Below are 19,301 nucleotides of genomic sequence, written 5' to 3'. Positions count from 1 at the left end.
GACTGGAAGGGGAGTCAGGAAAAGTTGTATCGCGGCACAAGGTCTTCTGGTTACAGTAGACGTTAGGGGCGGGCCACCACCAACAAAACTTAGGGGATGCCACCTAGCTACGTTCGAGGTCATCAATGCGCTCGACGATGCCCAGAACTGACCGGCCACTTTCTTAGGCGATCCAAGCTTTAGCGTGCACGAGCGTGTCAGCTCGGGGGCCAACTCAATTACAAGTCATTAACGGCGAAGTCAGATGCAGGTGAGAGGAGATATGAGTAGCAATGCTATCGAAGCCTCGACGTGCTTGCTGCCGCCCAGCTCTCATGCCATTCTTTAGTTCAAGTCATAGCTGTCGACGATGGTTACGGAGCGATGACCTCCGAGACCAGCTTCCTTCTAACCACACAGCACCTTTGATCCGCTCTTTCCCGCGCTGCTTCATGACGACTCACTCGCGTGTCTGTTCGCTCTCTTGTCCTCTCCGTCCCTTCCTCCTACCACGCAAGTCCATCTTTATCGTGCTTTTTTGCTTTCCTTCATCCAGCAAGGGATCGTATCCCGACGCTCGTTCTCAGGGCTGGAACCTGACACATCCTGCTACCCAAGAATATTAGTCACCGTCCATCAGATCTTATTCCGCCATCCAATTGGGCTGGTCATTCGCTTACGGCATCGGCTTTCCTCGTCTCACCAGACCTACGGAGTACTCGTACTGTGTCCAGATCCAGTCTCCCGAACGGCCGCGAGTACCACAGCAGTCAGATTCGACCTTGGACCCAGAGCATCGCTTCGACCGTCTCCACTCATAACAAGCACCGTATCTCAGCTCAGGAACCGCCCTTTACCTGCCCATCAGCATTATTATCCCGAGCGGGCTCCTTCCTTCGACAGACTGACTATACTTCGACAATTGTCGTAACCTCCGCTTGCCCAACCCGCGATCATCTCACATGCTTCATGCATTCGCCGTCCGATTATGGGTATAGCCAGTGCTCCTGGTGTAGCCGACCTCACTTCCGCTCACGGTCTGGCTGAGGGCTATTTCCCCGTGACCGATGGCTGTGGCGCCTTGGTCGATATTGGTACCCTCTCGGGCAACCATGGCCAAGCGCTGCGTCTCCGAACGGAAGATCTCTACAGCGACGAACTGATTGGTGTTAGTATGAGTCGCGTCCAGACGCAGATGAGATCGCCAGATACACCAGCATCCCAGAAGGCTAGAGCCCTAGGCTTGCCGGTCGAGTACTTCCGAAGAACGCTTGAGCTGGGTGAGGGTCCCGAACAAGGTAGTGAGACCGACGGAGCAAACGATACGCAAATCGGTACACCGGATGGCAGTTACAGGCCACCAGCAATCTTCCAAAGCCGTTCCAAGAGTTCCATATCCCCAGGCGCGGTGGATAGGAGGTCATGGTCAAGGGAGGCGCCATCCTCCTATCGGCAAGAACGGAACCATGGCGAAAATGGCCATCAGTCCGACATTCCCTATGAAGCGACGCACCCTTCACAGATCCAGGGAGGAGATGCAGATGAACTTCAGCCTCATGTATTCCCGTCCCCACCACCGCCCACACGAAGACCGCCATCCCCACCTATGCGAGACCACGTTCGTCAGCATCCTCGACGCTCCCACAACGATGTCTCACATGTTAATAGTAGCAGAGATAGTCACGACACATCGCGTCCTTCACGGCGATCCATTACCAAAAGCCTCCTTGGCGGAGTCGTCAGTGAACGGCGGCGAAGTCTATCAGGCCCACTAGCCAATTTCCGAAAGCTACTGCCAGAACTGCCTTCCGCAAACTTCAACAAGAGTTCAAGTTCGCTATCTTTTCTGGACGGTAAGGACTCCGGCCAGCAAACTCCAACTAGCGGTGAAAACACTCCAATGACGAGGACTTCTCGGTTCCCTATCCGGGAACCATTTCAAACACGCGGAAGATACGGTTCTGCTGGCAGCGTGCGACCAGCACAATCAGCACTTCAAGATGAAACTACTATAACCCGAAGTCAGGTCGATGGCAACGTGGAGTCTCTCCTTTCACCAACCAGTCCGGCCTCGAACGCCAGTCGCGTGCGGTCCAATTCGGAGAGCTCGCTCTTCATAAGAAGGAGAGTCTCTGGGGCATCCGCTTTCGATGATATTAGTGCCTTTGCCCATGTCACCGACATGGCCAACTCCAGGATTAAAGCCATAGCAGACAGCTTTCAAAACTCGACAATAAAGTTGCCGCGGCTACCCGCAATTCGACCTAATGCGAAACGGCGGGCATCACGAGAGCGGGGGAGTAGCGAGGCGTCCCGCGACACTGATGATGTTGCCACTGGGTCAGGGCGAGCTCCGGGCCGTCAATACCCTTCGATGAAGACGATGCGGAACGCAGCCAAGAACATCCAAGTGGAGACGCCCCAGCAACGTGCTCACCCTGTGCTGTCGCAGGCATTGGCCAAGGCCGAGGGCGATATAGTCATACTTGGTGGCTACAGGGGATCAATCTTGAGGTCGGCCAAACCCCCTCATCGACAACTCTGGGTGCCCATCAAGGTCGGCCTCAACCTGCGCAAAGTGGATCTTGAGGTGGGCCTCACGCGGGAGGACGAAGAGCGGATGGAGCAGACAGTCATCCCAGACGGCATTCTTTCTCATATCGGGCCAATTGATGTCTGCAGGAGGCTCCTCAAGCATATGAGAAAATGCCCGAATGCTCGCGACAACAAGCTCAGAGTCCATAACTGGGGCTATGATTGGCGGTTGAGTCCTGACTTGCTTAGTGAGAAATTGATCAAGTTCTTGGAATCGCTCGAGTCCAACCATCCTGAGACGCCACGTAGGATGCGAGGAGCAATTGTTATTGCACATAGCCTTGGTGGGTTGATTACGCGGCACGCGGTGAATCAGCGTCCCGACCTCTTTGCCGGTGTGGTCTTTGCTGGTACTCCGCAACACTGTGTGAATATCCTAGGACCCCTAAGGAACGGCGACGATGTCCTTTTGAGTTCCAGGGTACTCACTGCACAAGTCAACTTCACCATTCGGACCAGTTTTGCCCTGCTGCCAGAAGATGGCCGCTGCTTCATTGAAAAGCATACTAACAAAAGGTTCGATCTGGACTTTTTCGACCCACATACCTGGGACGAGTACCGACTCTCTCCTTGCGTTAACCCACCATTAGGTCATAGACTCAAAGAAAAAGACGAGGGTAGGAAGAGCATTATGGACCATGTCTCCGATAGCATTGCCGAAACTGCTAAGCGTAGTCCTTGGCTCGGAGGTGGGCCTTCCAAAGGACAACCATCGCAGCATACAGAGGCCGGAGAACCCTTGGAGGGGACTGTTCACCGGATGAACGACAAGGTGTTGGAGGTCGACCAAGATCTCGAGGGCAATGCGGAGGGCATGGTTGGACCGTCCATGAAGCAGTCACACCAGCGACCCAGCGTAGCGACTGCCGTGACAATTCCGAAAGACGTTGCAATGGATTATCTTGACCGTACGCTGGCCGAGGTTTCAGTCTTCAAGCAGCAGCTGAGAATCAATCCGAGACATCAGGCGAGCAATCTCTACCCACCGCATGCGTTCATCTTCGGCAAGACCGTCCCAACCGTGTACGGAGTGCGGGTGGCCAACAGAAAAGCGATCAAATACACGGATGCATTTGACGATCTAGCTTTTGCAGCGGGAGACGGGGTGGTACTCGCAAGTGCGGCACAGCTGCCAGACGGATATCTGTGCGTAAAAGGAGGCCGAGTGGAAAGCGACCGCGGGCATGTTGGGATCATGGGGGATCTTGAAGGGATGGGACGCTGTATCGGGGCTGTGATTGATGCCAGATTGAAGGGTGTCGGACTGGGCAAAGAGTATGCGCGCAACAGTCTGGAAATGAGCGATGTTGTTGAGGGATGACAGACGGGCGAAACTGTGGATACCACACGTAGCGACACTCGAGCTGTACAGAATTATTCTTACCCCGAGAATGCTTACGCGCTGTAGATAGTAACCGTGATATCTTCGTCGTGGCGTTCTCATGGTAGGACCTTCGATGATAGCCAGGTAGAGTCTTCTGCGAAGCTCCGCCGAGTCACTCAGCATGCAATCGCGTTCATCCACACTCGTTATCGCCGACGTCATTGCGCACAGCAGGCCATTCCACATGTCTTTCTCACAGTCGGTTCATGCGCCAATGTAAGCATATTCTCCCGTATCTGACGACCGGGGGGCAGATGGTACGTAGGTGACACCCGTCATCGCGGATTCCAGAACGTAGTGGCGGGACGTCCTCTTACTTACTTACTCAGACAATTCGGAGGTTGCCGACTGCACTGCACGGGCGTGGAGATAGATTTTTTTTCCACCCAGTGACACGTGGAGGCGATATCTCTTCCTGAGGTCATCGGGGTCGAGGCTCGGCGTCTGCTCTGCTCTGACAGCCTTGAGAAAGGACGAGGGAGTTCAAACAATTACTAGCTTGTGTGGCAGCAGACCGACTGAGCCTTTCACCAACGCACCAACGCACCAGGGCACCCACTTGGTCAAACCCCTGTACAACAGGACACGACGCGATATAACACGACACGACCCGCCACGACACGATTAGAGGCCGTCGGATCTGGGCATGAGCTTGAATCTGTGTTCTTAAATCTACCTTGGAGTTCTACCACTGGGGCGGGACTACCATTCTCAAATCAATCAAGCAGGAGATAGGAGAGAGGAGTGCTATTGTACGTTCAAGTCGACTTCAACCACCCGACTTGACTCAACTTAACTCGACTCAACTCAACGCAAGTCAGCCCTTCCGAACGCCGTCCGTCCCAAGATGTGTCAAGGGCAGATGCACGAGTTTCTGAAGGCTCTCCCGAAATGTGAACACCATATGCATTTGGAAGGTGAGTCGAATCGAATCGAAGTGCGAGTCCGTCCGTTCGTTTTCTTGTTTGGCGTATCGACGAGGGGAGGGAGAGTGTATGAACGAGTGGGTGAGTGGGTGAGTGGAGGATAGGTATGGTGTGCTCTCCCACGCAGCATCATTACGAGGCGAGACGACACGAGGTCAGACGATAAGAGAAGGAATCACTACGCCTACCGTCTTTCTCTTGAATTTCACCTGTTTGATCACTTCACTGTCCTACACACGGAGTGCCTACTCTATACTCTCCGCCCCCCACACATCACGCGAAGCGAGCAGAGGCCGAGGCGATAAGTACGGGAAGGAAGCACTACGGGCCCTCCTCGTTCCTCGAACCTACTCATTGACTTAATTACTCACTGTCGTACATACCTAATCACCATACTTACTCCATGTTCGGTCCAGGCTCCCTCGAACCCTCCCTCCTCTTCTCCCTCGCCGCCCGCAACAACATCCCCCTCCCCCGCGACGACGCCGCATTCGCGAGCCCCGCGGCCCTCCTGGCGCGCTACCGTAACTTCACCTCCCTCGACGACTTCCTGCACTACTACTTCATCGGCATGTCCGTGCTGCGCACTGCGGACGACTTTGAAGCGTTAGCAAACGCATACTTTACGCGCGCCCACTCCGAGGGGCTCGTCCACGCGGAACTCTTCTTCGACCCGCAAGCCCACACGTCGCGGGGCGTCCACTACGACACCGTGGTGGCCGGGTTCAGCAGGGCCCTGGACCGGGCGCGGTCGGAGCTGGGCATCTCGTGCGCGCTGATCGTGTGCGTGCTCCGCCATTTACCCGTCGAGGACGGGCTGCGGATGTACAGAGCGGCGATCCCCGACTTGGAACTCGGGAGTGTCGTGGTGGGCCTGGGCCTCAGCAGCACCGAGCTGGGCAACCCGCCGTCCAAGTATCGCGAGATTTTCAACGATGCCGAGGCGCGCGGGTTCAACCGCACGGCCCACGCGGGCGAGGAGGCCGACGTCACCTACATGGCTAGCGCGCTGCACGACCTGCACGTCACACGGGTCGACCACGGGATCAAACTTGCTGAGGACGCAGGCGTGATGGCCGAGTTTGTCGCGAGGGGGATCATGGTCACCATGTGTCCGTTGTCGAATGTCGAGTTGCGGTGCGTAAGCCGAGTAGCGGACTTGCCTGTCCGGACGTACCTTGAGGAGGGTGTCAAGTTTAGTATCAACAGTGACGATCCCGCTTATTTTGGCGGGTATGTTCTCGACAATTACTGTGCTGTGCAGGAGGCGTTTGGGTTGCGCAAAGTCGAGTGGGAGCGGATTGTGCGTGACGGGATCGAGGACAGTTGGTGTTCGACGGAGAGGAAGGCGAAGATTACGCGGCTGTTGGAGGATGTTATGGTCAGGTATCGGGATTGAGTGAGACTAAAAAGCATGGGTTGGGACATATGGATCCTGTAGACGGGTAGATGGATAAACAGCTAATACATCAAAGTTCGTCGTTCTGCAGAACAAAGCAGGTGGAGAGGGGGAACATAGTATCGGTACGTGGGTCGTTCCATAGAAATCTGATCGGCCTACAGTATTCGTCGTGCAGCCCTCGTTCCACAGAGCTCGTACTACAGGATTGCAGCCTCCGTGTCGGTCAATGGGAATCAGAGTTTCGACCTGAGCAGCGAGCGTGTGCCCTCCCAAGGAAGGAGGGAGCACGACCATGTTAGCCGTGGTTGATGATAGTATGAGGCATGGCGAACGTAATGGCAAAATTGATTGGAAGATCCGGGCCACATGATAATGCGCACAGTACATGCTTTTTCTCGAAAAAGTGACACAGGACTGCAGTCGCGGTTATGGGCTTGCGTGCTGGGGATTGACAGAGACTGCCACCGCCGTTGTGATGCCATCGCGGATATCATTGCTTTGGGTCTAACCACCCGCGTGTGTATGACCACCGAAGTGATGCGATGCTATCGGGTGGCAAGCATAATATCGACCGACTGACACACACTTACTTCTGCACATATTTATCGCCAATGCCTCTTTGCACGGGCTCCCTCGCCGCAATGCGGTCAACCCACTTCATCAGATGCGGAAACGGCTTCATTTCGTCGGCGGTGAATCCGCTCCTTTCCCAACCCTTGACCCACGGCCACGTTTTGATATCAGCGATCGAGTATTTCCCCTTGCCCTTGCCGGCGAGGTAGTCGCGCGGCCCGTCTGCATAGATGCCCGACAGGCGGATCTCGAGCACGCCGTACACGCGGAGGGTTTCGTTCTTGTATCGGTTGATGGCGTCTGGGCCACGTCAGTACAGGCACATACAAGTGAGGCATGTGGACAGTCATACATGGGATCTTCTCCGGCGCTGCTCGCGTAAAGTGGTTGACCTGTCCTTGGTACGGGGCACCGCCGCCGTGCCAAAAGAAGACCCACTGCAGGGCCTCGTTCCGCTCCAACTCATCCTTGAAGCCAAACTTGTCCTCCTTGTCGAAAAACTTCAGCAAGTACAGCAGCTGGGCGGACGTCTCGATGACGGAGAAGGGCGGAGACTGCGTGTTGTCGACCAGCACGGGGATGCGGCCGTTGGGGTTCAGGCGCAAGAACCACTCCTTCTTCTGCTCGTTGGTCATGATATTGATGAGCGTGGTGGTCCATTGCGTGCCGTAGCTGTCGGCCAGTTCTTCCAGGAGGATCTGCGTTGCCTGGCCGTTTGGCGTGTTCTGCGTGATGAGGTGCAAGCCCTTGGCTTCGGAGACTTCCTTGGGCGTCTCGGCGATGTAGAGGTTGTTGGCCATGGTGGGCGCGTCTCAAGGAGGTCCCTGTATATGCTGGTGTTGGGTAGTGTGGTGCTCGCCGGCTACGGGCTTGTAGCTCGAGACGGAAATTGACAGGATGAGGGCAGGGAGGTTCGTTCCCGAGTGTGAAGTGAGAAGAAAATGAGGAACCGGCGAAGACGGGGACGCGGCTCCAATGGTCAATGAATCAGTGAATCAATGATCAGAAAGATTGCGCCATAGCCGGTCGCTGGTCGCCCTCAGCGAGTCTGCGTCCGGCCTCTCACTGTCAATTAGTAATGACTCTGATCAAAACAGCGAGGGGAGGGGTATAGAGGGGGCCCAACGAGCAGGAGGGGAAGTCCCAATGCCTGCTGATGACGGCATCAGCCAACAAGCGAGGACCGCGAGTCACCCAATCATCCCAGTGAAGGCGCCACAAGCCTCGACAAGCATAACTGCGAGCTGCTAATAGGCATCGGCTTCCCCGGAAAAAGGCATGTGGGGCACCGTTCCGGACGCCTAGCAGAGGAAGCCGTGGGCATAATGTAACATTTCTCCGTAACTGGCAGCCGTCGCATGTAGATTCCTGGCGTGTTCCTGTACCGGGCTGCTGAGGCCAGTTCTGTCATCCTTTTGCAATCCCAATTCCATTCCCATTGCCTTTTCTTTTCCATCGCCCTTATCTCAATCCTGTCCCGTGATATCTCATTAGTACACATGTACAGACGCTGTGACAGATGTCGCTAAACGCTCAGGTGCTGCCAAATGCGTGCGTCAAAAACTGGACCGAAATCCGGTACTTCTCCCATCAGGGCTCCTCAGGTCCAGCCCCATTCATGTTTCAGTCGCAGAGCAGCCTTTGCCGTCGGCCACCCGTGATCGTTCTTCAACCTGTCCAAAATCCCCAGAAGAACCCGTTGTTCAATGGGATCCTTGAAATACTCTCCGCAGACCACAATGGCCACGTACGCTTGCACCATGGCCGGTTGTGAAGAAGGGGTCGCTGCCGCTGTACCTCCGAGCGAAACGGCCGTGCCGCAAAGTCGTATCACGACATCGTGCACCTCGTCCGCAATGCGCCTTTGCGCTGCCGCGACTCCAGGTCCAATCCTGGGAATGTCGGGATTGTATACTGTCAACAAAATCCGAGCCAGGTCCAGCGACAGCAGCCCCGTGACGTGAACTTCCGCCATGTACCAGATGTGAGGTAGACATTCTCCCTTGGTGGGATCCGGGTCCTGGTAATGGATTGGCATGAATGACAAGGGTTTGGATTGGTTCCAGTGCGTCTCGAAATCTCGAAGCTCGGTCCATCGTTCAATCTGTGTCTTACCATTACCATTATCACCGCCAAAGCAAAACTGCAAGACCTTTGCACAATGGTAGAGGTGTCGATCCGACCAGACAAAGTCCTCGGCTTTAGTAAACCCCTGCAGAACGCTCCAGGTCTCTAGTGGGAGGCGGACGGCCCGTTGTTTCAGAAAAGCGATCGTGATTTCTTGCCGTAGGGCCACTCGGAAGGATGCATGTTGAAAGCTTTTCAAGTATGCGAGGCAGTTGTCGAACGTCCCGACAGCCGACCCTGGTCTCAGGTACTCGGTATGTTTCGCCTCGTCCATGCTATATGCATATGGGTTGGCTTGGGCGTTGACAAACAGCTGGAAGGTGTGGATCAGTGTCTTGATATCACCCCCTGTCAAAGACGGATCGATCTCTTCGTAGTAGCGCAGAATGACCGCAGCCGCTAACAAGTTCTCATCCCTGACATGCTCGGGATCGGTAGCCAGTTTGATAAGGTACGCGATACACGCCTGGTGGTATTTCACAGCAGTCTCTTCGGTCAACTTGGGCAGTCGAATGCTTTGATACTCAATCACCCCATCGGCGGTCTTGAAATGCGGGAGCGACGCGAGGTGTCTGGCGGCAAGAGTAAAGATGGCATTGAGCAATGGAGGACATCGCCTTGCATGTTGGGGCACTGCCAATGTGAAGTGTCTAGCCGGGTCTCCTACGTCAAACTGCGCCCCGTCAGTCTCTGCCTCATGCTCTGCCAAGTAGAGGACCTACCCAGGGCGCCAGGTTTTCAATGTAATACCGCATCAAACAAGCACATTGCGTGGTTGTAAACTGGTTCGGCCAGTAGAATTCCTCTTTCCATATGGTGGGAGAGAGTAGCGATTCCGCCGGGATCCGCGCCGCGGCCGAATCTGCCAGTCGCCGGTACTCCGCCTCGACTACTTTGGGAACGTGCCTTTGCTCCGGCATATATGTGAAGCCGTCCGGACTGACTGAATTAAAGACCTTTGGAAAATCGTAAATTCGGTACTGCGAACGGATGGGGTCGTAAGCGGCATGGGACGCTCGCTCCGAGTTAGACCCGAACCCTGTGCTGGTCTCGTCTGCTGTCCTTCTTCGTTTGATGGGGGAGTGCACCAGAACAGCCTCGTGGCCTAGGTCGAGGGGAGAAAGAAGGGTAGAAGCTTCTGTAGGTGGTAGGCTGCGAGTGGTCGGAAAGACCTCAGTCTCGACTGAAGACTCTATCCGCTTCTGAAGACGGGCGGCATCTTCCCGTCTTTGCTCGTCACGGTTTGATTTGGCCGTACTTATCAGGATATCGTCCTGAGAATAGTAGTTCTCTAGTTCGGGTCCTTGATCGACAAATTGAAATTTCGCTACCAAAGAGCATCGTCAGCATCCAAGTTGATAGGCCAGCCGCCCGTAGGGATTTGCGCATGAGCGGGGTGGAAGGGTACACAGCAGCTGCCAGCATAGCCCTCGGCGGTGTGACACGAGATGAAGACCTCGTGCTGGGAGGGGGGCTGTGGTCGCGGTGGTACATGAGGGAAGTATAAAGGATGGGTGAGGACTTGAACCTCATGTTCTCCTCCGCGGCTCTTGTCTCGAACACCAAAAACTCTGTGCACAGGTTACACACACTTACCGTTTTTGGTCTGCTCGAGCCATGTTTGATCTTTGGCAAAGGCAGCATCGTACTTTGCGCTCGATCCGACCCGGAACTTGAGCTTGCCCTTTCCCCTCCGGCACTTCTCGCCCAACCGTTCACATTGTTTGCATTTGGGATAGCTATCGTCGCCTGGGGAAGTCAGCTCGGAAAGAAGGGTAGACCAGGGGGCTAGATGGTAACAGGGCTGAGAATGAAAGACGGAGGTGGTGAGCAGAGGCTGGTCCTTGTGGCACCTCTCGCAGCCTTCGTGCAGAAACTGACACCTGCAGCACCTAGACGTGATGGCGTGTGGAGGCTGCCTTGAGGCCAGAGAAAAGGAGATGCCGTCAACATACACTTGAGGTGGCGGTCTTTCGGCAGCCATCAGTCAACAAGCCAGCCCAGGCCGCGGGACGGAACGACATACCACGACATTCCTGACATGGGTCCTCAATCTTATTCGTTAACGTGGGCATGAAGACCAGGTGGAAACGAGCTCCGCGAGACAAAGGGTGTCGGCGAGCACTACAGGTCCATATAGAGAGAAGAGAAGAGCAAAATGGGGAAGTTTGCCTCTATTTTGCTCTCAAGGCAACTGAGATGGCAATGTTGGCGTCTGAAAAAGCATGGCATGAGGGCTGCTTCGACGAACGGCCCAGAGCCAATCGGCGACAGCGTATTGACCAGCGCACATAGGGCACCACAGAGACCCCGCCTTTCTGTCAGGTTGCAACCTGAAGAGAAACGGAAATCGGGAAAGGGGAGAAGAAAATGGGATTCCGGAAGCTGAAAAAGGGATGCTCACAGATGAACAACGGCCCAACGAGCGAGGGCAAGGGCAGCCCATGCACCAACCAGCCACTGAACAGAGGAGCCGCTCCCCCCTGTGGCCTTCGCTTGGCCTCCGGGCGGAGCCTAGGGGCCTTCCCGAGCCTGAAGCATGCTTGTGAAGGCGCTGCCGGCAGCGTCGCCCGCGCACAAGGACCGCCGCACGAGCACACATCACTTGCGTACGGAGTACATGGTCTGGATTAACGTTCCCACGCCGTTTTGATCCCGGTCATGTCGCACGTCGTCCTCGTCTGCTTTATCCAGGTCCCTTTCGCTCAAGGGCTCAAACAAGTAGGAAAGGTCCAATTGGGTACCCAAAACGTTTTGCTTCCCCTGCCAACTCATAACTGCATCGTTTCTTGACATCACCATCGCTTGCAAAACGCCTTATATCCCACTATCGTCAATACGCTCTTGCTCATCTAGTACTCATAGACCGGCGCCTTGAAAAGGACATTGACCGAGGACTGGGGACTTGCTCCCGCCGCGGCCGACCCCGGTTCCTTGCCGTTGTTTGCACTACTTGCCGGCGCCGTTCCTGGTCCTTTACCCCTGACCTCAACCGCTACGAAAGCCGCAAACCTGATGCGTCCTTCGTTCGCGACAGATGGAGGTACCATGGCCACAGGATCAACGCCCATGCTGTTCCTAACATTACCACGCTCGTCCTCACCCTCGACCCGCGACAAGTTGATGTTAGCAACTTCTGGACGGTCACCACCGCGCGACGACATGGACGGTTTCTTGTTCCCAAATCCACCGAACAAACCAGACTTCTTGGATTGCTTGTCACCCGAACCCTTGATGGTTGCTTGACTGGCGTTGCTTGCCACGCTTTCATTGCGCCCTTGCTGGCCAGGCTGCTGTGCAGTTTGCGAAGCCGCTTTGCCGGCAGCTTCACGGATCTCGGCTTCCACATCACGGGCCCCATCGTCTGCGCTGGCAGTGCTCATCTGATCACCTTCTTGTGCCTCTGCCCGCGCCTTCGCGTCGGCTGCCTGTTGCTGCAGGATCCGTTCATCCGGTCCAGGATTGGTGAGGGCGACTATCTGTGGCTCCACCTTCATGTACGTCTCATTCAGAGGAGTGCCAGGCATGAAGTATTCGATGCAGATATCGCGCGACTCAAGCGGAATGTTGGAGGCGATACCGATGGCTTGTCCGACAATCATGCCGACGCCCTCAACAAGTCCAGGTGGCGGGGGGTCCGTCAGGTTTGCCTTCAAGGACTCGGTGAGCTGGTGGGTATAATGCTTGTTCATGGTCTCGATGTAGTGTTCGGCTTGCTGGGAGCCTAGCATATCATGCAGTCCTTCTATAGTGGTGAGCCTCCAAGTCGTGATCTTGGTCGTCAAGTCGTCTCGCTGGTCGTCGGTGAGCATGGCGCCAGCTTGTCCTCCGCGACGGAGATTGTGTTCAATCCGCTTCAACTGCGCGGATAACGATGGTTCAATGCCGGGATGGAACGTGTGTTGGAAGATACTCTCATACAGCCACCGTGTGATACAAGCGCGTCCCACCGCAGTCATTTCTTTGGTCCCAACTGTATGAGCGTCCTGATTGCACACATGGCGCAGCCAGGGCGGGATTGCACGCCAGTTTTTCCGGATGTTGAAGGAGAGATTATTGATGGCTTGGCTCAAGCGCTCGAATCGGGCCGTGTACTGTGCGTCGTCTAAAGAAGTCTTGGACATTGAAAGGCGCTGATTTGCCACAGTATTCTGCAACTGGGTCACTTGAGCTTCTCGCTCGAAGTAGTATCGCTTGACCTTGGAGTACTTGGCCTGCAATTCCTCATGGCGCGCAAGAAGTGACGCAAAGTCTAATTGAGTAATGTCTTCTCGGCTCCGAGGAGGCGGCGTGTTTCGTCCTTGTTCAGAGGCTTGCTGTTGGGACATTCTCGCTCTCGGATCGGCTTGGTTTTGACTTTGGTATTGAACCTGCTCATCGGAGCCTCGCTCGCGCTGGGACAGCTGTTGGCGGATACCGCCGTTGGGAGGGTCGCCTCTTGCCATGACCGGTTGAGGTGCCTGTTGAGCTTGAGGAGGAGATTGCGTCGAGTACCGGTTGGTTGCAGCTGTGGAGGGTCGAGAGTCCGGAGCGCCGGTCTGAGGTTGGGCAGGAGTGTTGATGGGTGAAGGTGGGCCTAGAGATGTCTGTGAAGGGGGCCTGAGATGTTGGTAATGGTCAGAGTCTACGTTGCCCGGTCTCGATGACTGTGGTTGGTAGGGCAAGTATTGGTCCGAGGTATTCTCGGATCCGGACTGGTGATAAGCCTGGTATTGCTCCTGTTGCGGATTGAAATGAGGAGCGTCCTCAGTGTATTCGACGGAATGGTGAGTAAACTGACTCTGGGGAGAGTCAAATTGAGCCTGATTCCTCTGGTATTGCTCGTATGTGGTTTGGTCAACAGCCTGGCTTGCACGCGGGTCGGTAGCCTCAGTCGGTGGTGGAGGATAATAGACGGACTGCCTGGGCGGGTATTGCGACTGAGGGGATGTCTGAGTCGAGTACGATTCGCGAGGAGGCTGCTCAGAAGGCGGATGAGATCTCCTGAGAAGATGTACTGAGCTTGACCGCCCCGGAGGCTTGCGCTCGAGCGAGCTGTTTTCCTTCTCTTTCTCTCGTTGTCTCAGGTCGTCTTTGCTCTTGTCTTTCAGCAGACTTGAGATGATGTTGCGTTTGGATCGTTTGTGTTCTTTGTCCTCAATGGTGTGGACTTGTGTTGACTTGCCGAACAGAGTCTGTCCGGGAATTGGCGCGGGACTTTCGGGGGTGAAGGCGTCGTGTTGTTGAGACAGCAGCGGAGGTACAACGTTCACTTGTGGTCGCTGGGATCCATAGACGTCTGGGATCGACGAGTTGCGGCTGCTCTGGCTGCGGCCCAGATGAGGCGGGGCACCGGAATCAGGCTGAGACTGCGACTGCGAGTGCAGGTCTTGTCCTTGTCCTTGTCCTGGGAAGCGAGAGCCAGGAGGAGATGAATGCTGTTGCGATGGCTGCTGCGAGTAGGGCTGATGTTGGTGGTCAAAGTAGAGTTGCTGCTGGCGGCCACCTGGAGGGGGCTGTTGCTGTTGCTGATGGAGATGTGGATCAGGGTGAGCTTGATGAGCCTGGGGGTCTTCGATCGAGGCCTGCGACTTGTTGGTCTTGAATAGCCGCTGCATTGAAACCGCCTTCGCCGCGAAGGGGACAGGACAACAAGATGTCAGTTACAGCGAGTTGCGCACTGAGTGAGCCGGAAACAATCGAACGGGCTGAACAAAGAGTCAGCTGCAGATGCTTGCCCCGATTCAAGGCGGGCTGATTGATCATTGATTATGGGCGGGAGGCAGATACCAAGAGGTGCACCTATTCAGCCTCTCCTCAACGCCGCTTAATTACATGAAGCTCGCCCAATTGCCGTTCAAAATCGATTTCTAGCTACGGGACTAGCTCTCGGCTGCTGCTTTCGGAGTCCTGGCCTCTCAATGCCTAGCACATAGTCACTCTGTGACTTGTCCACGCTTTGACCCAGTGTCAGCCTCCGGTCGCATTGTGGGGTAATCATCCCGCTGCGTTCCCAGATATAGAACACAACCTCATATGCGGTGTTCGCAGCCGCTTGCTTTCGTCTCCCTTTGGTGACTTGTCTTTCGTAGTCGAGCTGGCAGGCACATTATCTTCTTGTACAGTGCACCGTGCCTGCTTTCGCAATCGTACTAACCAGTCGCTAAGATTCCCAGTTGCCAGAGGGTACATAAGCTCGATGGGGACTGGAATCCTGCCAACAGCAGTATGAGCGCAGTAATTCCACGCCTGGCACTGAATTGACAGCATCTTTCTACTGGCACTTGGACCTGCAGCGCGCCTGGCCCTCATACGAGAAAGGTCGAACGGTGTGAGTGAAGTCATTCGTCCAAGTTGCCTCGAAAGTGAGAAGTTGTTGTTTCCGCTCTCATTCCCAAGGCGGCTACAGCACGAATGTAAACTCATGGTGTCGGTGTTGTCTTGTTTTCTCAGCTTGGGGCCGAGAATTGGGGGTCCGTGATAATGAGTCAGCGTCGACTGTCACTCAGCCTCGTCTTCGAAGCTAGGAATGACCACATCAAAGCCGACATCTCCGTCTATGTCGAAGTTTGGAGTGTCTTCGGCTTCATCGTCGTCTTCAATGTTTGGCTCTTTCCGCTCCGGCTTCACACGATATGCAATCCAAGCCCCATCACTAAGACCAGCCCCAAGCGGACTCTCAGTGAGGACCGAGTCTTTGCCCCCAACCTTCTTCTTCGTACCTCGGGGCCCAGTGACCTCTTGCGCTCTGATCGACATTGGTACCCAGCCTTTACTGGCGTCCTTCTTGTCTGCCAACACGCCAAACTCCAGGTCTTCGGGGTCTTCGGGTAGAGGAGTGTCGGAATTGGGTAAGGTCCTGAGGTTTCGCGACTGAAGGGCCCCGAGCAAGAGGGGTTTGATTTCTGCGAAAGGCGTCGTTGGGAGGACTGAAAGCGCTACTGTGGACTTGTGGCATTTGAGGAGAAGTGTAATCATGTCCGGCGTGGGCAACGTAGCAAGCTCATCATGAGAAGCCATCATTAGGTTCTCTTTTCTCTGGGCGAATGATGGTATTGGTGATGGGGGCTTTAGGCAATGCTATCAGCTCAAGATGAGTGGGAATATAAAAGACTCGACCGATTCTTCCTTTGAAGAGCTCGATGGCAGTTGCTGACTGCCTGCGTTTGTCGAAATTCCCCCAGAGAAGCGCGTCTGAGCGCGTCGCAGGCGAGGAAAACTCCGTGCGGGGAAAGTGAATACCTCAGGCTGAGCCGCAGCCTTGCCCGATAATCATCGAACCCGATCATGCTACTACCAGATATTTGTGGAGCTTGTGCTAGCGATATCTAGGAGCTCTCGCAGAACAAGTTGTGAGGTAGTTGATGTATGCATTTGCTCGCAATGCCTCAATAAGTAACAGGCCGCGATATATCTTATCATGCCAACACTAATGCCCGCCAGTCTCGGCACCCATCCGAAGCAGTTCCCAGCGACTCCTTTACACCCTCAAACCCACAAAAACACCTGGAAACGAATCTGCTTAAGCCGTCTAGTACACTTGAAAGCAATGGTCTTGCTGAGAAATAAGACCGAGTATGGCCAACGCCCGTATACGCCTGGGAGCGACCTTCTGGAAGAGCTTCTTGGAAGCTCGAACAACAGAAGCTATGTGAGATTTCGTTAGTGGTCGCGACTGGTGGCCGTAGACAGGAAGACCAAAACAGATGAAAGTGAGCTTCGCCGAATCATTTGAGAATGGTAACAAGTTGGACATGGTGAAAAGCCCTGATGGTGGTAGGAACGAAGGGCAGTGGAAGAAGGAATAGAAAGTTATCGAGGTGTGTGGCTCGGTAAGCGAAGCAAATATGCATTCCGAGGAGCTGTGGCTCGCAGTATTCGGAAACACAGCGATTCAGCTACACCTGCGTGACCTGTCATTGACCTAGCCCATTCCGCCCTGACAGTGGAAACTCACAGGTATTTTCCGCCAGTGCTTCGCTACCCACGTATGCTCAATATGCGTTGTGGGATGCATCAGGTCTTAGGTCGAGGCTGAGAGGTTCGCCCTGGATTCGAAAATTGAGAGCAGTTCAGACACCACGGCCAGAGTATGTGGCCTCTTAAATCTGCTCAAGTCGACCACCAAGATGAGGCCCAGGATGGCGCGCTCATACCGATGGGGAGTCCTGCGCAACCCTCCCTACTTGAGCCTGGACCGGTAGGAAAAGAGGAGGAGACACTTGTCAGGTTCACTGGATGGCCAAACGAACGACTCTCGATTCCGCTCATACTACGAGCTCCTACCCTCATGCTTGCATCCTTTGCCTGTGGATTCAGCCTGGGAGCGTCACAAGGTGCTACGAAAGGTGCATATCGTTATCGAGCGGAAAATGCACACCGTCTACCCACGACCCAAACAGGCTGGTTTCTCTATCAAAAGTCCAAGAACTACCATGCAATGCTCGGCGGCATCAAAGAAGGCGCGAAATTTGGAACCGTCTGCACAGGCTGGGCGACACTGTTTATGGCCACGGAAGAGATGGTTGACCTTTCGCGAGCTCGGCTATTTGCACGCGGAGACGATGATGTCGCCACTGGCCAGAGAGACTTTGGAAGCACGGTCATCGCCGGGATGACAGTAGCCGGCATCTACAGCTGGAAGAGAGGGCTCGATCATTTCGCCGCCGCAGGGATCGCCAGAAGTGCGCTCAGATTGTCGCTGGCTTACGGTGTGATACAAGATCTGGCTGCGTCTCTAAGAGGCAACCCCCCGGGTTACATTTTGTGGTTGAAGAAAACGGCTACGAACTGAGACAGCACCACCCTTTTGTCTTGCTGAGCATCTCGATAGATGACATTGATTGCTAAGGGTCTGCTCACTATCTCGAAGTGAGCAATCGGTAGCAGCCAGTTTTGGTGCACGCTCGGTGAACTCCAAGAGCACAAGTTTGATGCTAAACACCACGAGATGGACTGTTCGTACCCATCTTCCTTGAGGGCCATAACGGAATGATTGAAGAATGGAAACTTGGAGGCATCAGCTTTGCGGACAAGGCTTGAGCGTGTTGCATGAGAGCTAAGACCACACGGTCCAGAGGCGGGAGCCGAGATAGACAGGCGGATGGAAGTCTGATCTCCACATCCGGCATCGTTGTCGAGATGGAAAGGGTAGATAGAGAGGAAATGTCATGTTGAACGTTGAACATCGCTCATTGAAGAATTCCGAGCACGCACCGTGTATCTCCTACAGTAAGCCAGGAAATTGCAGCTTTAGGCTTTGAGAGACCCCTGAATTTAGCGTGTTTCTGGACGGCTTCTAGCGCTGCCGGACAGTCTGCGCAGGGCGTTCGGGCGGTAAGCCTACTCGCCCGGCGGGTAGGGCTGATGGAGTCCAAGCTGCCCTTTGCGCAGGCTCATGCGCCGTGTTTGGCATTCTGGGCTGTGGTCCGGCGGCCGTTCCCTGAGATTTCCCAAGTGACAGTGCCACATGTGCCCACCCAGCCGCCGTAGGGTTGGGTCGCTTACCGATTACAGTAACACCAGCTTCCTTACCTAAACTCCCTTCGCTGTCAAGCCTGTCAAGATGGCGCCATCTTGGTGATCACTTCGAACCTGCTGGCGTGCTGGTCATTTCGACTCGATCTGTTGCTCCCAGGCGGCCCCAATCCTCTGAAGTGGTAGGACTGGATAGGAGACGTGGTCGTGAAACCCTCGAGACGCCATTTGGGAGAATGCTGGGTTTCTATTTGCGCGCATTTCCCGCTCTTTTTTGAGTAAAATCACTGGTCTGTCGTGTCTGTCTACTTCTGTCTCACGCCTGAAGGAGGAATAATGCCACGAAGCGGTGTCTCGCGGGGTAAAGGCGGCCGTATCAACAATCCAGAAGAAACACAGATGGTGGATATTCCTGCGCTTGCCGCGAAGTTGACGACCAGTGCTGCTGGTCTCGTCAGCTTAATTTAACTGATCGTCTAGAGTGCCCCGACTCTTTGCATTCCCGTCTTGCCGTCTTCTAATCCCCTTCTCAAGGTTGTTAGCGGGGAGCCATGGCTTCACCGAGATGGACGCGGTTCCCCACCACGCCCGCCCACCAAAGTTGGGGGGGAGACGGCAGAGCAAGCAGTTCGGTCCTGTCCAATCTTCAGGCGTGAAACCTCCCGGCTGCAGATGCAGGTCTCTGGACTGCTTCCGCCCTCGCTTCTGCGCCAGGTTCTATCCTCTGTCGGATGTGGGAAGCACTTCGCGACACTTTCCACCGCTTCAGCTTTCTTCTACTTCGGCAATCCGGGTTGCTTGCACAAGATCGCTGTTCCGCGTCCACGCTCCACTCCCATCCATTCCCGATTGCCTTCCA

The 19,301-nt window shown here is 54.9% G+C and overlaps 7 protein-coding genes across 7 annotated transcripts; 3 read left to right on the top strand and 4 right to left on the bottom strand.

The window, feature by feature from the left end:
- Nucleotides 1-2,161: 2,161 nt before the first annotated feature.
- On the top strand, nt 2,162-3,895 carry A1O7_02223 (uncharacterized protein; the record flags this gene model as incomplete). The annotated part of the gene is made up of 1 exon (XM_007756257.1): nt 2,162-3,895. One exon carries the CDS (start codon nt 2,162-2,164, stop codon nt 3,893-3,895), a length of 1,734 nt encoding a protein of 577 aa, XP_007754447.1.
- Nucleotides 3,896-5,287: 1,392 nt separating this feature from the next.
- Nucleotides 5,288-6,283, top strand: A1O7_02222 (adenosine deaminase; the record flags this gene model as incomplete). Its single annotated transcript, XM_007756256.1, has 1 exon — nt 5,288-6,283. The coding sequence occupies one exon, from the start codon at nt 5,288-5,290 to the stop codon at nt 6,281-6,283; it is 996 nt and encodes a 331-aa protein (XP_007754446.1).
- A 589-nt stretch (nt 6,284-6,872) lies between these two features.
- Nucleotides 6,873-7,659, bottom strand: A1O7_02221 (uncharacterized protein; the record flags this gene model as incomplete). Its single annotated transcript, XM_007756255.1, has 2 exons — nt 6,873-7,159; nt 7,212-7,659. 2 exons carry the CDS (start codon nt 7,657-7,659, stop codon nt 6,873-6,875), a joined length of 735 nt encoding a protein of 244 aa, XP_007754445.1.
- Nucleotides 7,660-8,459: 800 nt separating this feature from the next.
- A1O7_02220 (uncharacterized protein) lies at nt 8,460-9,906 on the bottom strand (the record flags this gene model as incomplete). Its single annotated transcript, XM_007756254.1, has 2 exons — nt 8,460-9,659; nt 9,709-9,906. The coding sequence occupies 2 exons, from the start codon at nt 9,904-9,906 to the stop codon at nt 8,460-8,462; spliced, it is 1,398 nt and encodes a 465-aa protein (XP_007754444.1).
- A 1,932-nt stretch (nt 9,907-11,838) lies between these two features.
- Nucleotides 11,839-14,583, bottom strand: A1O7_02219 (uncharacterized protein; the record flags this gene model as incomplete). Its single annotated transcript, XM_007756253.1, has 1 exon — nt 11,839-14,583. One exon carries the CDS (start codon nt 14,581-14,583, stop codon nt 11,839-11,841), a length of 2,745 nt encoding a protein of 914 aa, XP_007754443.1.
- An 883-nt stretch (nt 14,584-15,466) lies between these two features.
- On the bottom strand, nt 15,467-15,985 carry A1O7_02218 (uncharacterized protein; the record flags this gene model as incomplete). The annotated part of the gene is made up of 1 exon (XM_007756252.1): nt 15,467-15,985. One exon carries the CDS (start codon nt 15,983-15,985, stop codon nt 15,467-15,469), a length of 519 nt encoding a protein of 172 aa, XP_007754442.1.
- A 1,072-nt stretch (nt 15,986-17,057) lies between these two features.
- A1O7_02217 (uncharacterized protein) lies at nt 17,058-17,759 on the top strand (the record flags this gene model as incomplete). Its single annotated transcript, XM_007756251.1, has 1 exon — nt 17,058-17,759. One exon carries the CDS (start codon nt 17,058-17,060, stop codon nt 17,757-17,759), a length of 702 nt encoding a protein of 233 aa, XP_007754441.1.
- Nucleotides 17,760-19,301: the final 1,542 nt, after the last annotated feature.

This window comes from Cladophialophora yegresii (genome assembly GCF_000585515.1).
Source record: "Cladophialophora yegresii CBS 114405 chromosome Unknown aczIN-supercont1.2, whole genome shotgun sequence".
Classification (NCBI taxonomy): domain Eukaryota; kingdom Fungi; phylum Ascomycota; class Eurotiomycetes; order Chaetothyriales; family Herpotrichiellaceae; genus Cladophialophora; species Cladophialophora yegresii.
The sequence above is the reverse complement of the archived record's forward strand: the minus strand, read 5'-3'. Positions and strand labels throughout refer to the sequence as shown.